Genomic DNA, 17,488 nt, shown 5'->3' on the forward strand with positions numbered 1-17,488 from the left:
GAGTTCATTGATGGCTTGTTCAATTTCTTTTTCTTTCTTTCTTTCTTTTTAAAATTTATTTATTTAATTTTTAACATCCATTTTCACAACATTTTGGGTTCCAAATTTTCTCCCCATTTGTCCCCTCCCCCCAACCCCCAAACACCAAGCATTCTAATTGCCCCTATCACTAATCTTCCCTCTCTTCTATCATCCCTCCCTTCCCTTGTCCCCATCTTCTCTTTTTGTCCTGTAGGGCCAGATAACTTTCTATACCCCATTACCTGTATTTCTTATTTCCTAGTAGCAAGAACAGTACTTGACAGTTGTTCCTAAAGTTTGAGTTCCAACTTCTCTTCATCCCTCCCTCCCCACCCATTCCCTTTGGAAAGGCAAGCAATTCAATATAGACCATATCTGTGTAGTTTTGCAAATGACTTCCATAATACTCGTGTTGTGTAAGACTAACTATATTTCCCTCCATCCTATCCTGCCCCCCATTGCTTCTATTTTCTCTTTTGATCCTGTCTCTCCCCAAGGGTGTTGACTTCAAATTGCTCCCTCCTTCCATCATCCCCTCCACCCTGCTTATCCCCTTGTCCCCCACTTTCCTGTATTGTAAGATATGTTTTCATACCAAAATGAGTGTGCATTTTATTCCTTCCTTTAGTCGAATGTGATGAGTAAACTTCATGTTTTTCTCTCACCTCCCTTCTTTTTCCCTCCACTAAAAAGTCTTTTGCTTGCCTCTTTTATGAGAAATATTTTACCCCATTCCATTTCTCCCTTTTTCCTCCCAATGTATTTCTCTCTCACTGCTTAATATCATTTTTAAAAGATATGATCCCATCCTACTCCATTCACTCTGTGCTCTCTGTCTCTGTGTGTGTGTGTATGTGTGTGTGTAATCCCACCAACTACCCAGATACTGAAAAGTTTCAAGAGTTACAAATATTGTCTTTCCATGTAAGAATGCAAACAGTTCAATTTTAGTAAGTCCCTTATGACTTCTCTTTGCTGTTTACCTTTTCATGCTTCTCTTCATTCTTGTGTTTGAAAGTCAAATTTTCTTTTCAGCTCTGGTCTTTTCATCAAGAATGCTTGAAAGTCCTCTACTTCATTGAAAGACCATTTTTTCCCCCTGAAGTATTATAGTCAGTTTTGCTGGGTAGGTGATTCTTGGTTTTAGTCCTAGTTCCTTTGACTTCTGGAATATCCTATTCCACGCCCTTCCCTCCCTTAATGTAGAAGCTGCTAGATCTTGTGTTATCCTGATTGTATTTCCACAATACTTGAATTGTTTCTTTCTAGCTGCTTGCAATATTTTCTCCTTGACCTGGGAACTCTGGAATTTGGCCACAATGTTCCTAGGAGTTTCTCTTTTTGGATCTCTTTCAGGAGGTGATCAGTGGATTCCTTGAATGCTTATTTTGCCCTCTGGTTCTAGAATCTCAGGGCAGTTTTCCTTGATAATTTCATGAAAGATGATGTCTAGGCTCTTTTTTTGATTATGGCTTTCAGGTAGCCCCATAATTTTTAAATTGTCTCTCCTGGATCTGTTTTCCAGGTCAGTTGTTTTTCCAATGAGATATTTCCCATTCTCTTCCATTTTTTCATTCTTTTGGTTTTGTTTTGTGATTTCTTGGTTTCTCATAAAGTCATTAGTCTTCATCTGTTCCATTCTAATTTTGAAAGAACTATTTTCTTCAGTGAGCTTTTGAACCTCCTTTTCCATTTGGCTAATTCTGCTTTTGAAAGCATTCTTCTTCTCATTGGCTTTTTGAACCTCTTTTGCCAATTGAGTTAGCCTATTTTTCAAGGTGTTATTTTCTTCAGCATTTTTTTGGGTCTTCTTTAGCAAGGTGTTGACCTGCTTTTCATGCTTTTCTTTCATCTCTCTCATTTCTCTTCCCAGTTTTTCCTCCACCTCTCTTACTTGATTTTCAAAATCCTTTTTGAGCTCTTCCATGGCCTGAGACCATTGAATATTTATTTTGGATGTGTGGGATACAGAAGCCTTGACTTTTATGTCTTTCCCTGATGGTAAGCATTGTTCTTCCTCATCTGAAAGGATGGGAGAAGATACCTGTTCACTAAGAAAATAACCTTCTATGATCTTATTTTTTTCCCCTTTTTTGGGAATTTTCCCAACCAGTTACTTGACTTTTGGGTCCTTTGTCAAGAGTAGGGTATACTCTGGGGACCTGTAAGATATCAGTTCCTCCAAGGTAGCACAGTCAAGTGTGTGCTGGTCTGGGTGCAGGGAAGGATTTTTGTGCCCAGAATCTTAGCAGAGGTTCTTCTCCACAGCCACCTGACCTCCAGTTCCGCCATGCTAGTACTGGTGGGGGTGGGATTCAGTCAAGCTGTGGGGGCAGGGCCTCCATTTAGTGTGAGACAATGAACAACTGCCTCAGGGTGTCTACACAGATTTGAGGTAAGACTCAGCTCTTCAGTGCCCCCAGGGGTTTTTACGATCCAGCTATGGTCTCAGGCTGCTGTAGGGGCTGCCCTGAGAACTCCTGCCACCTGCCTGATGTGAAGACCCTTCTCCCTTCCTGGCCAGCTGAATAAACCCCATCACTGACCTGTGGGTTGAGGGATCTGCGGACCCTCTGCTTCTGGGACTGGGGATTCCGCGACTGGAGATTCCACCCCAGAGGGCTGTTCATGAGCCCTATGCGTGAGGCCAAGGCTGGGCTGGGCTCCACGTTCCAAGCTCCGCTCCACATTCAGTGCAATTGACATTTCCTTTGGGTCTCTCAGGTCACCCTGGACTGGAAATCTCCTCTACTCTGTTGTTCTCCACTTCTGCTGCTCCAAAATTTGTTGAGAGTCCCTTTCTATGGGTGTTTTATGGGCTGTGTGGGGGCAGCCTCCATATGTGTGTCTTTCTACTCCGCCATCTTGACTCCACCCCCTAATTTGTTTTTTAATTGGGGATTTTTAATTTGTTTTTTTTCTAGCTCTTTTGATTGCATGCCCAATTCACTGATCTCCTCTTTTTCTGTTTTATTCATATAAGCATTTAGAGATATAAAACTTCCTGTAAGAACCGCTTTTGCTACATCCTATAAGTTTTGGTATGCTATCTCATTATTGTCATTCTCTTGGATGAAATTATTGGTCATTTGTATGATTTGTTTTTTGACCAACCCATTCTTTAGGCTTCAATTGCTTAGTTTCAAATTAATTTTTAGTTTATCTTTCCATGGTCCTTTATTACTTGTAATTTTTATTGCATCATGATCTGAAAAGGATGCATGTAATAGTTCTGCCTTTCTGCATTGGATTGTGAGGTTTTCTGACCTAATATATGATAACTTTTTTTTTCTGTAAGTTATCATGTACCACTGAGAAAAAGGTATATTCCTTTCTATCCCCATTCATTTTTCTCCCGAGGTCTACTATATATAACTTTTATAAATTTCTTTTTATCTCCTTAACTTCTTTAACTTATTAACTTGTTTATTTTGTAGTTAGATTTGTCTAGTTCAGAGAGGGAGAGATTGAGGTTGCCCACTAGTAGAGTTTGTCATCTATTTCTTCCTGTAACTCCTTTAACTTCTCCAAGAATTTGGATGCTAAATATGGTTTTGATACCTAAACCAAGAAGAGCCAAAACAGAGAAAGAAAATTATAGACAAATTTCTCTAGTGAATATAGATGCAAAAATTTTAAATAAGATTTTAGCATAAAGAATACAGCAACTTATCACGAGAATAATACATTAGGATCAGGTAGGATTCATACCAGGAATACAGGGCTAGTTCAGTATTAGGAAAACTATTTGCATTATTGATCATATCAACAGCAAACTAGCAGAAACCACATGATTATCTCAATAGATGCAGAAAAAGCTTTTGACAAAATACAACACTCATCCTATTAAAAACACTAGAGAGCATAGGAATAAATGAAACTTTCCATAAAATAATAAGCAGTATCTGCCTAAAACTTTCAGCAAGCTTTATATGCAATGGAGATAAGCTAGATGCATTTCCAAGAAGATCAGAGGTCAAACAAGGATGTCCATTTTCACCACTATTATTCAATATGGTAATAGAAATGTTAGCTGTAGCTATTAGAGAAGATAGAGAAACTGAAGGAATTAGAATAGGCAAAGAAGAAACTAAGTTATCACTCTTTGCAGATGATATGATGATATACTTAGAGAATCCCAGAGATGCGAGTAAAAAACTACTTGAAATAATAAACAACTTTGGCAAAGTTGCAGGTTACTAAATAAACCCACATAAATCTTCTGCATTTCTATATATTACTAATAAAGCCCAACAGCAAGAGATAGACACTATAAAATATTTGGGAGTCTACCTGCTAAAACAAATTCAGGCTCTATATGAACACAATTACAAGACACTTTTCACACAAATAAAATCATATCTAAATAAGTGGAACAACATCAGTTGCTTGTGGGTAGGCCAAGCCAATATAATAAAAATGACAATTTCTACCTAAATTAATTTACTTATTTAGTGCCATACCAATTAAACTATCAGATAATTACTTTCTAGAGCTAGAAAAAATAATATCAAAATTCATCTGGAAGAACAAAAGGTCCAGAATATCAAAGGGATTAATGAAAAGAAATGCTAGGGAAGGTGGCCTAGTGGTACCAGATTTCAAACTGTATTATAAAGCAGCAATTATCAAAATCACTTGTTACTGGCTAAGAAACAGAAGGGTAGACAAGTGGAATATGTAGGTACTCAAGACACAGTAGGCAATGAATATAGCAATCTACTGTTTGATAAACCCAAGGACCCCAGCTTCTGGGATAAGAACTCAACTTTTTGACAAAAATTGCTGGGGAAACTGGATAACAGAGTGGTGGAAACTAGGCATAGACCAATGCCTGACACCATACACAAGAATAAAGTCCAAATGGGTACATGATCTAGGTATAAAGATTGATACTATGGACAAATTAGTGGAGCAAGGAATAGTGTATTTATCAAATTTATGGAGAAGGAAAGAATATTTGACTAAAGAAGAGATAGAAAATATTATGAAGTTCAAGATGGATAATTTTGATTACATTAAACTGAAAAGTTTTTGCACAACCAAACCCAATGCAACCAAGATTTGGAAAGATGCAGAAAACTGGGAAAAAAATTTTGTAGCTAGTGTCTGTGATAAAGGCCTCATTTCTAAAATGTACAGAGAACTGAGTCAAATGTACAAAAATACAAGTCATTCCGCAATTGATAAATGGTCAAAGGATATGAACAGGCAGTTTTCAGAGGAAGAAATTAAAGATATCTATAGTCATATGAAAAAAATGCTCTATATCACTAGTGATTAGCGATGCAAATCAAAACAACTCTGAGATACCATATCATACCTATCAGATTGGCTAACATGACAGAACAGGAAGATGATAAATGTTGGAGAGGATGTGGGAGAGTTGGAGCACTAATTCATTGTTGGTGGAGCTGTGAGCTGATTCACCCATTCTGGAGAGCAATTTGGAACTATGCCCAAAGGAGGCTGCGTACAGCTGCATGAGGTGTCTACTGGTTGCCCTGCCTGTACCAAGTCACTCAGTATCCTGGTGTTGGCACTTGCCTGCTCCTCCACCCTGGGGCTCAGGATCTCCCCCTGGTTTGCTGAGGTGTGGCTTGCCATTGGCTTGCTAGGATGCCTTCCTTTCTGTACTGCTCCCCTTTTACCAGAGCAAGAGGCTCTTTCCCATTAATCCCTGAAGCTTCCCAGATTAAGAGACTGCTCTACCCCATCTTTTTGTTGGCTCAGTTGTTCTAGGACTTTTCCAGAGCTAATATTTTCTGAATTTTTAGATGTCACTAGGGAGAGTGAGAGTGAATTACTTCTCATTCTGCTATCGTTGCTCCCGAAGTACAACCCTGTCAATGATCTCCATTCTTAAGGGGCTTATAAAAGAGACAAGTAACATACAAACATACACAATTAACATATACATATAGACAGATAGATATACAGCATAAATATAAAGAGGATGAAAATAAATAAATACAAGATAGAAAGTGAGGACACTTGCAGTTAGAGGATCAGTAGCAATTTCATATAGAAAATTGTGCTTGATTTTGAAGGAAAAGAAGGATTCTTTGAGGCAGAAGTGAGGAGGGTGTGCGTTCCAGTTATGCCAAGCATCCAGTTCAAAAATATGGAGATGGAAGAATGCTAAATGTGAGGAACAGAGAAACAGGTTTTATTGGCCTCTCTATTGGGTAGGGGGAGGGGTAGGAAGTACTATCTGATGAAGTTGGAAAGGTAGGTTTATAAAGTCCTTAAAAATTAGGCAAAGGAGTTTAAATCTTATCTTAGAGGCAATAGGGAACCATTAGTTTATTGAGCTGGGTTACTTCCAAAGCAGTTTGTAGAATATACTAAAGAGAGACCTGAGGCAGGGAGATCAGTTAATAGGCTGTTGCAATCATCTAGGTGAGAGGTGGTGAACACTTGAATTAAGATGGTGGCTATATGAGAAGAGACAAAAGGATGAATGAGAGAAATATGAAGACAGAAAAAGTAATATTGACCAACTATTGGATGCATGGGATAAGAGCGAGGGAGGAGCTGAAAGAAAGGTGGTACCTTTGACAGAGAGAGAGATGTTTTGAAGAAGGGTGGGTTGTAGAGAGAAAGATAATGAATCATATTACAGTCATGTTAAATTTGAAATGTCTTTGAAATATCCAATTTGAAATGTTCTCTTGGTGATAGGAATGAAACTCGAGAGAGTCTGGTTCTGAATATATAGATCTGGGGGTCAACTGCACAGGGATGATCATTTAAACCCATAGGAGTTGCTGAGGTTACTAAGAGAGAGAATACACAGTGAGAAAACAAGAGGCCCCAGCTGTTAGGGGAGAGCAGTAAGTATTGAAGTCCGCTAGATTAAATAAATGCGGGAGGTGAGGAAGATGTTGAATCAGGTGTACAATTTCTTGACAAAGGAGGGAAAGCAACCTGAGGGTACACTACAGCAACTGGAGTGGAATTATGATGCAATTCAAAGCAGCTGACATCCCTATCCACTAAAAATCATTCATTAGCTGCTGGGTCCTTTGCTTAGTGTTGTGTATTTATCCTTATAACCTACCTAGCAACCAGTAAGGGATGGTAAGAATACTGCTGTGTTGGCAGGGTGCAATCCAGTCTTTGAAAACAGAAGTTGAACTGAAAGGCTTAAGTCAATATTAGCTTAAGCTCAATATCAGTTCAATGTAAAGCCAATGGGGTCTTAGTTTGTATGACTAAAGGCATAGTATACAAAAAACAAAGAAGGTGACAGCCTGGAGACACTATCACAGTATAGTATCCACTTCTGCAACCCTGCATTTAGAACAACATTGACAAACTACAGTGAGTGCAGCAAAGGACAATCTCTTGTGAAAGGATTAGATACTGTGGCATTGAAAGGCCTGAGGAAGATGAACCTGTAGAAGGGAAGATTTAGGAAGGACATAGGGTTGTAGTGTTAGAGCTGCTATCTTCCACCATTGGAAGAGCTGTCATGGAAGATGGATTAGGTTTGCTCTGCGTGACCCCAGAGTCAAGAATTAGGGTCAGTGTGCTGAAGTCACAGAGGCTATTTATAATTAATATGAAGAATGATGTCTTAACAATTTGGTTGGGATTTGTGATTTAATGTAGGGAAGCTTTAGCCTGGAAACTCCATCCATTGGTACAGAGTAGCAAATTATCCCACAATTTAGTTTTGGAAGGTTGTCTGAGGCATTGAGACTTGCTCATCATCACATGGCTGATATAGAATTGTCCAAAAGTGAGATGGACAATAGCTTGCCTTTGTATTGTATTTTAAGGTTTGCAAAGTACTTTACTAATATGATTTCATTTGATCCTTGTAACAATCCAGTGCTATTATTATAACCCATTTTTATGGATGAAGAAACTGAGGCAGGGAGAAGTTAACCAACTTGCCCAATGTCACACAGCTAGGAAATGTGTGAGCTGGTTTTGAACACAGACCTTTAAAATTCTGTTCTACAAACTATCTTCACACCAGGAGTTTTTATCCTTTTTTTGTGTGTCAAAGACTCCTTTGGCAGTGTGGTAAAGTCTATGGACCCCTTTGCAGAATAATATTTTCTAATAAATAAAATACGTGGGATTGCAAAGGAAACCAATTGCATTGGAATACAGCTATGAAAATATTTTTTAAAAAATTCACAGAGCCCAGGTTAAGAAAGCCTACTGAAGGGGATTATAAGGTACAGGCAAATGGACCCCCGGGAAAGGACCTTTGGACACAAAAAGGATAACTCCTAGGCAGTCTCTTTCCTTTGGGTGGGGTGTCTCCAAGTATAACCTCGACTTTCATGTTTGTAATGACTTTAAGTGTATTAGGCACAGGTCTTCCTCCATTTGGGAGAAGTGTTGGAATAGATGAGATGAATTTAAAAAGCTCCTTCTCGCCTTAAATTTGTTATTATACTCAAATCTTAAAGTAGCTTCATTAAGAACTCAGCTATGATGATGAGCACGTTTTGTGGAATGTCCACTAGAGGGCAAGGCTACCACATGCTAAAAATCAGATTGTAATCACTCTTGTGGTTAGGTCCTCCTTTCATGTAATGGATCCCTGTAGATTTATGGATACAAATTTAGTATAATGCCTCCAATTAATTATCTCAGGGTTTGTCAGTAGGATATCAACCTGTTGGGGACAGAGTTGTTTTCATGTCCCCAGTGCCCAGAGGTAGCTAGATGGTGCACTGGATAGATTATTGCACTTGGATTCAGGAAGGCTTGAGTTCAAATATGCCATAAGTCACTTAACTTCTCACTGCCTCGGTTTTCTCAATATAAATGAGAAAAAGTAATAGCAATACTTCCCTTCCAGGGTTGTTGCGAGGATCAAATGAGATATTTTCAAAATGTTCCACACGGTGTCTGGCACATAGTAGGTGCTTAATAAATACTTGTTTCCTTCTCCCCCTAGCATGGTGCCTAGCACGTAGAAAGCATTTCATAGGAAGCACCTATTGAATTGCGTTGAATTGTCATGACATTTTCCACATATTCTCAAAACAGAAATAATTTTCATTAAAAAAAAATGGATGTCTCATTGACAGGATCAGGATTAAACAGAACACCCCCAAAAGGTATCAAATCTCAAAAACAATGGGAATTATAATGACTTTTCTGATATTGTTGTGGTTGTGCTTGTTCCAGAGAAGAAAATGAGTTATTAAGATGACAGGAGAGAGAAAGGTAAAAGTGTCTCAAATGAAATAACATACATAAAGCATTGTCATATAAATCAGTATTTTCCCAGGGGCCAGAGCTAGTGAGGCAGCATGATACAATAGAAGTGGAGTGAAGATGATGTCAGAGGATATGAATTCAAATCCTCACTTTACACTTGTATTTGTCCACTGATGTAATATTGGTCGAGACACTTTTCCTATCTGGGTTTTAGTCTCCTCAATTACAAAATAAGGGGATTAATTTGATGATCACCAAGGTTTCTTCTAATTCTATATTTTTGATCCTATGAAACAGCAGAAGGCACATGGAAACTGAATAAATTTCTCTCCCTTCTCTACTCTCTGGTCTGTATTTTTGTGAAAATTTGTTTTGGAAGATATCTCCTTGTGAATTTGTGACAAGGAGATCCTTGAGGTTTTCTTTATTTTTTGAGGAAAAGTTTTTTTTTAATCATAAACTTAATTCTAGTTTTAACAATAAGAAACAATTAAATAAAATGCCAAATAAAACCATAAATCCAAACTATATTTTAATAAAATAAAAGTGTATAGTTTAACAAAACAATAACAATATCTTATTTGCTGTTTCCCCTTCTGACAATTTTTGTGTAAAGCTTTGTTGCCATCGTTATCTATATGTAACCGTAGTTCATGTTGTTCTTGTAAATCTACTTCTGTTACTCTGCATAATGGTATAATTTTTCTTGTTGATGTGATTTTTCTTGTTGATGGGATGTATTATTTTTATTTTAAGAGGCAACCTAGAGTAAGCCTCTTGGGGTTTCAGTGGGACTTCTTCCATTAGCTGTTACTAGGGTTACGAGGCAAGTCACTTAACTTCAGTCTCTCAGACAGCTCTATAGTATATATCCACTAGACCCTAGAGGAATTGATCTGGAGGGAAATATACCAATGAAATCACATATCCTTTAAGTACTTGCATTTAATTTATTATATTCACTGTTTTCCTATATTGAATCATCTGTGCATTTCTGGCAAAGCTCCTACTTGGACATTCTACTTATTAAAATATATTATTGTGTACTATTTTCTAATGTTTTAATTAATATTTTATAGGTATCAATAATGTGATGTTCATAATAACACTAACATTCATTAACGATGATGACATTATACTTTTTCAGTTTTATCTTTGCTGGGCTTGGAGCTCAAAACCATTTTAGCCTCATAAAAAGAATGGTGGAAGATAACATATTTCTCTATCTTGAGAACAGTCTAGTATGATTTCTTTGTTGTCTTTCTCTGTTCTTCTGTTTCTCTCTTTCAGTCTTTTTCTTTCTGGCCCAGACCTGTGATTTCATTGGCATTGCACTTTGAAGCCTGCTTTGCAATTTATAGTCTTAGAGTTGCTTGGGAGTGGTGAAAAGTTAAGTGAATTGTCCAGGGGCATGGCCAGTTAGAGGTGAGACTTGAGTCTGGGCCTTCTTGATTCCAAGGCCAGCTCTTCATGTCTCATGCCATGGCATGTATGGGATTTTATTATTGTTTAGTCATTTTTTTTCAGTTGTGTCTAACTCTTCATGACCTCATTTGGGATTTTCTTGGAAGAGGTAGTGGAATAGTGTGCCATTTCTTTCTCCAGATCGTTTTACAGATGAGGAAACCAAGGCAAATAGGGTTGTGACTTGCCCAGAATCACACAGCTAGTAAGTGTCTGGGGCCAAAATTGAACTCTGGACCCAGTGCTGCATCCCCTGTGCCACCTAGATGTCTATCCCACCTTCTACAGAAAGGCTTTTCCAATCCCTCTTAATTCTGGTGCCTTCTCTAAGCTTGATTATTTCCTATTTTTTCTTTATATGACCTGCTTTTACATAATGATTCGCAGGTTGCCTCTCTCATTAGATTGTGAGCTCCTTGAGGGCAGGGATTACCTTTTGCCTTTCTTTATATATCTACCTCTTAGCACGGTGCTTGGTACATAGTAGTCTCTTAATGAATGGGTATTCACTAACCGACTGATTATCTTAGATTCATTATGATCCCTTCTTCGTCTCGTTTACTTTGAGTAATTTAGTATTTTTCTCCTTTTTTGTTTGTTTGCTAGTTATTTAGAATTGGTATTTTTAAAAGACTTTAATAAGTTTGATTTACTATTTCAGTTACAGCTTTTAAAGAATACAAATTCTAAGTACGTAGCAAACAAAAAATATGATCACCTTTGATTATAGTATTAGTGTTTACTTAGAGTTTTATAGCCTTTCAAATATCATTTAAAATTGATGTCCTTTTACATTTTCCTAGGATTTCTCTGAAGAATATAATCAAGTTTGTGACAATTCAATATGTATTTGAAAAAAAGGGATATATTCCTTATTTTTTTCCCCATTGGCAATTCTTATATATGTACTGCTCTAAGTTTGTTTGAACACTGTGTGCAACTTCTTTCTAATCTACCATTTTGTTTAATTTTTTAAAACATTCTATTAGAGTTTTAAAATCTCATATTGTTTTCAGTCTTGTTTCTTATTTCAAGACTGAGCTTTTCTTTTATAAATATAACTGTTAAAATAATGGATGCTTATATATTCACAACCAATATGCTCTCATTTCCAATAGTGTCTTAAAACATGATTGAATTTTTTGTTTTGATGTTTTCTGGATTTTATATCATCCTTGTATCACCAAATGCAACTCCACATTTTAAAAATATCTAACTTTAGAATATAAAAACTACCTATTCTTTCACTTTAAATCTATGTGCCTCTTTTTGCATTAGGAATAATTCCTTTATTTTTTTAAATATCAATTTTATTTTATTTTCAGTTCCAAGTTCATTCCTTATTCCCAACTTCTCCCCAGCCCATTGAGAAGTCAAGAAATACAAAACCCTTTACAAATATGAGGTCATGTGAAACAAATTTCAGCCTTAGCCATATTCCCCTTGCCCCCCAAAAAAGCAAGAAAAAAGGAAAACAGTATGCTTCAATCTGTACTCTAGTCTACCAGCTCTCTATCTATAGGTGGATAGTATTTTTCATCATGAGAGCTTTGGAATTGAAATGGGTCATTGTGTTGATCAGTTACTGTCTTTCACAGTTGATTTTTTTTTTTTACAGTATTCCTATTACTATATCCATTGTTCTGCTGGTTCTGCTCACTTCATTTTGCATCAGTTAATATAAGACTTTCCAGCTTTGTCTAAAACCCTTTCCTTCATAATTTCTCACAGCACAAAAATATCCTATCACATCCACATGCAATAACTTGTTCAGTCATTCCGTAATTGAGGAATGTGTGATTCCTTTAAAGAACATACTGTTCAATTCTGGTTTTGATTTTCCTCTACAACTCTTTTGATAGAGGGAGTTCAATCTTTTAAAAAATTATATTAATTGTCATATCTAACTTCATTTTAGCCGTTCTTTTAATGTTCATTTGTTTGTCAGAACTGGATATAAACTTTTCTGTTTTGCTAATGGGCCCAGATTAAGGAAGAGCTCAGTTGAAGTATGGCGTCAGATACTTGCTAGCTGTGTGACCCTGGGAAAGTCACATGATCTCTGTTTGCCTCAGTTTCCTCATCTGTAAAATAGGTAGTATAATAACACCTATCTCCCAGGGGTACTGTGAGGAACAAATGAGATAATATTTGGAAAGCCCTTAGCGCAGTATCTGACATACAATAAGTGCTTTATAACTGTTAGCTATTATTATTTTAAAGTCAAACTCAAAAGAACTCGTTTTCCTATATTTAATGGTGTTAATTTTATGAGTTTTCTTTTTTCCTGTGTTTACCTATATCCTTTAACGTATTTAATCATAGTTTGTCTTTTCTTTCCTTCTTAACTTTTTTCTTTCAAGAACAATTTTACAATCCTGTAATTTAACAATTAACAGTGGTATAGTTATTGTTCACCATAAAAAAAAAAAATTCTTAAAGGGGGAAAAACATACTCAAAAGAGCCTTGCAATTGAACTAGAGAAACATCTGGAGACCAGAGTGCCTAGAATAATAAATCTTTGTGGTCCATGATTTATTTTTGAATTTTTCTATAGATTTTCTAGGAGGCGAATTGTGAGATTGAAGGCTAGCTTTTTTCTTAAATTTTATGTTCCAGCTTTTTTGTTTTGGTGGAAAAACTGTATTTCCTGACATGTTTTTATTATTATCTTTTTCTCTTGTTTCTTGAATAAATTTTTTCTTTATGCTTTGAAGCTTGTGGATGTACCTGGATTTTTGCCTTTTTCTGTGTTGGGGTTCTGTTGATGCTTTGTTAGGAAACTGATTTTTTTTATAGTTTTGGGAATTTGGGGAGGTAGTTTCCTGAAATATAGTGACTGAATTATTTTCTTCTTAGAAATTTTCTGGGAACTCAGCAATTTTGAGTTTTTTTCTTCTTTATCTGTGCTTCAGATTTATCATTTTCATTTGCATCACTTCTAATTATTTCCCCAAGTGAATTGTTTTCTGGGTTTTTCCCCCACTTCAACTATTATTTGCTATTTTGTCTTCTATTATGTGATCCTGTTTTTAGTTAGAGCCTTTAATACCTAAAATTCTCTATTATTTTTCACTTTATTAAGTTTTGTCATCAAGATTTTTTTTGTTTCATAGGATCACCAATCATGAGCTGAAAGGAACCTTGAAGACCCTTAAATTGAAGCTGCTCATTTTACATATGAGGAAACTGAGGCACATAGCAGTTAAATGACTTCCCTAGGGTCAAGGGTCAAGGTCTTTGAACTCAGGTCTTCCTAATTCCAAGTCTAGCATTCAACTACTTCCCCACTAAGCATTTAATATCTTTCAAGATTTAAAAAAAAATTAGAGTTCAATTCTTCTTTTGACTGCTTATTCTTAAATTATTTCTATTACCACTGCAAATGTGGTTTTTGATATTTTCCTTCTTGATTCTCTAATAATTATCATAATTATCACCATTGTCATCAGCACCATTATTATAATAGTGTATTGTATTGGAACCATCCTTGGTATGCTTATTATGGTTTTGGTGTGAGTTTTAAATTTCTTGTAAGAATTTTTGGCAGGTTTTGGGTGGTTTTTTTTTTTTGTTTATTGTTAATGTTAGAATATAAGTTTCTTGAGGGCAGAGATTGTACTTATATCCCTTGTGCCTAGCATAGTGCCTGGTATACAAAAGGCCCTTAATAAATATTTTTTGATTGATTGTTGAGAAGTGTCATAACTTTCCATGCTCCTTTTCATCTTGTCAGTTCATGTCCTTCCCAGAAGAAAAACACTTTCTGTTTTCTTTGTCATCTGAATAAATTCTGTACCTGAGAATGGATTACTTAGAAGAACTAAAAAGTATTTTCTTATCTGGTCTTCTCATTTGTTGGAATGAAACTCAGTTTAGTGGAGACATCAGGAGTCAGAGTTAGTGCGTGGGAGGATTGACTGTATAACAACTTCTTAAGAATCCCTCTGGTCTCATGATTGCACAAGGAGGACAGGTAGCAAGGAAGGAAAGATTAACAAATACTGTGGGACATTAAACACCAAAATCCTTGATACATGAAGTGGTTCAGCATTAGAAACTTAAGCAATTTTGTTAATGGAAATTACACTAAAAAAAAGATGTATTATTATTATCTGCCTTTCTGCCAAACCTAAGGGCCACTAGACCTTTCCTTCTGATCTACAACTGACACCTCCTATTTGTCTTGTTTCCTTCTTTAGAAAGGGAACTCTGGGAGAGCCAAGAGTGGGCTTGGCACATTGTTTTGCATATTATGCATGCTTAATACATGCTTCTTCACTGATTCATATTCACAAATTTCCCATGCTTTCCTACACCTAGGTAGTCCTGATGCCCATCTCAATGGTCGGTTAAAATATTTGTAGGTCCTGCCAATTTTTTTTTTCAACAAGCCTAGGATAAAAACAAACTGTTAGGTAATGCAGTGGGTAGAGAGCTGGGCCAGGAGTCAGGAAGACTTATCTTTCTGAGTTCAAATCTGGCCTTAGACACTTACTAGCTGTGTCATCCAGGACAAGTCACTTTCATCCTGTTTGCCTTAGTTTCCTCATCTGTAATGAGCTGCAGAAGGACATGGTGAACCATTTCAATAACTTTCTCATGAAAACCCCAAATGGGGTCATGAACAGACATGACTGAAAACCACTAAACAACAATGAAAATGAAATTGAATGGGTGGGAAGAAAAGGAAATGTTTTTCTTGCTTTGTCTTCATCTTTCTTGAGTTCTTGATATTTAGAATCAACCAGAATTTTAATATTGCATTATTCTTTCAATTTCATAACAGTTTCAAGTCCTGGGACAAAGATGGTATCAGAGTAATTTTTATCATGAGGTATCATTTAACTTTACTACGAGAGAAAGATTTCCAGAGGTGTGTTTAGATCTGTACCCAAGAACTTATTACACAGTAAATATCACCACCGAGGCATTTTCAAAATATTCGGCACACATCATCATAGCAACAACAAGATCAGGTAGGTGCTCCCATCTTTCTCTTCTGTATATCTCATGACAGGAAGTTAAATTGTTTAAGGTGGTATAGTGTAATATGCAGGGCATCATACGATGATAGATTTAGAGCTGGGAGACAACTTAGATTCCACAGAGTCTAATCTCTTCCTTCTTTAGATGAGGAAACTGAGGTCTAGAGAGGTTAATTTGCCCAGTGTCACAGAACCAGTAAGTGTCTGGGGTGGGATTTGAACTCAGGTCTTCTAGACTTCAAAGCTAGCACCCTATCCACTATGCAATGCTCTTCCCAGCTATGATACAGTTTGGCTGTTTGGTCTTAGGGAATTCACTTTAACTCTGCAGTTCTCAGTTCTTTCATCTGTAAAATTAGATAGTTGGAACTACGTGACTGCTAAAAGATTTTTTTTTGCCAAAATTTTATGAGATGATTTAGATTTAGAGATAATCCATATGGAGATAATTTAGAGATAATATATAATTCATATAAACATTCTTTTGCTTGCTCCCAAATTTACATATCCTGACATGCTGAGATTTTGAAATGGAGCTTCTAAGGGAAGTTAGAGTAGAAATCTTGACATGGTTCAAGAGTTATTTTGATAATAAGGAAATACCGTGGTTACATCAGAATTTGACAAAAATGCACTTCTGGGACATGTAACTCATGATAGTATCTAAAGAAACATGGAGGTTTTCTGAGCTAACGTTAAATATGAATTTTATGTTGTTTTTCTCACCAGGAATTGTTGGGATTGAGAAATCTGATGGGCAGCTCATCAGGAAATAAAATTTGCTTCAGAATTCAGCCTTCAATTTCTTATCTTTAAAGGGGAAGACACTTGCCCTCATAGGCTTTGATGAAATATTCCTGAGCCCTTCTGAATTTATCTATCCCTAATATTTAGTTCCCCAATCTCAAGATTTAGCCACCTTTAGGGCCAAGGTCAGTGAAGGATTGAGAAGAAATCTGTTAAAAATCCAGACCAGTGTTAAATTCTGGATCATGAATATGAGCTTCCATGGGCAAGAACTGTATTTGTTTTTGTCTTGGTATCTCCATTGTCGGACAAAACGTGTACACCTAAACATCTTATTGGTGCAAAGCACTGTAATAGTCATTTGTAGGGAGGTAGGGACAAGACATAATATAATTTATTAATATTAATAATAGCTAACATTTATATGGCATCCTTTATGTACTTCATATATGCTTATTGAATGAATACATGAATTCCTGCCCTCTGCTGACTATCTTTACAGACTTATTGAACATTATTTCCCATCCTGAACACCTGATCCAGCCAAATTGATCTTCTCTCTGGTTCTCAGTCACAACATTTTTGTCTCCTGTCTCAGTGCCTCTTCAGTAGTCGTCCCTCATTCCTGGGGCATACTTTCCCCTCTTCTATTCCTCATGGAGTCCTTCTTCTCCTTAAAGATGAAGTTTAGGCATCGAAGGTCTGAAGCCTTTCCTAATCTCTTTCAACAGTGAGTGCCCTCTTTCAATCTATCTTATGTTTAAGTACTGTATATGTGTATTTCATTCACTTTCTATTTATGTTGCATTTTTGTTTATGTGTACTTGTCATCTCTCCCAGTTAGAATGTAAGCTCCTTGTGAATAGAAATTGTTTCATTCTTTTTACTTGGGTCTCGCCTAGTGCCAAGCACATATGTATTGTTGATTGATCTCCCCAGAACAGTTATAAGAATAAGTAAACTTAATATCACTCTGAAGTTGTCAGAAGAAAGATATTTGTTACAGGTAATTCCTAACACTATAATAATAATATTAATGGTAATAACAATAATAACTAACATTTCTATAGTGCCC

The 17,488-nt window shown here is 36.5% G+C and overlaps 1 protein-coding gene across 1 annotated transcript in view; it reads left to right on the forward strand.

The window, feature by feature from the left end:
• Positions 1-17,488, forward strand: part of SUSD1 (sushi domain containing 1) — a 311,600-nt gene that overhangs the window by 141,566 nt on the left and 152,546 nt on the right. The window contains exon 10 of the mRNA XM_072598065.1: positions 15,468-15,657. Coding sequence (XP_072454166.1) covers positions 15,468-15,657 — 190 coding nt within the window. The remainder of the gene's footprint in view (positions 1-15,467; positions 15,658-17,488) is intronic.

Source organism: Notamacropus eugenii, chromosome 3 (genome assembly GCF_028372415.1).
Source record: "Notamacropus eugenii isolate mMacEug1 chromosome 3, mMacEug1.pri_v2, whole genome shotgun sequence".
NCBI lineage: Eukaryota > Metazoa > Chordata > Mammalia > Diprotodontia > Macropodidae > Notamacropus > Notamacropus eugenii.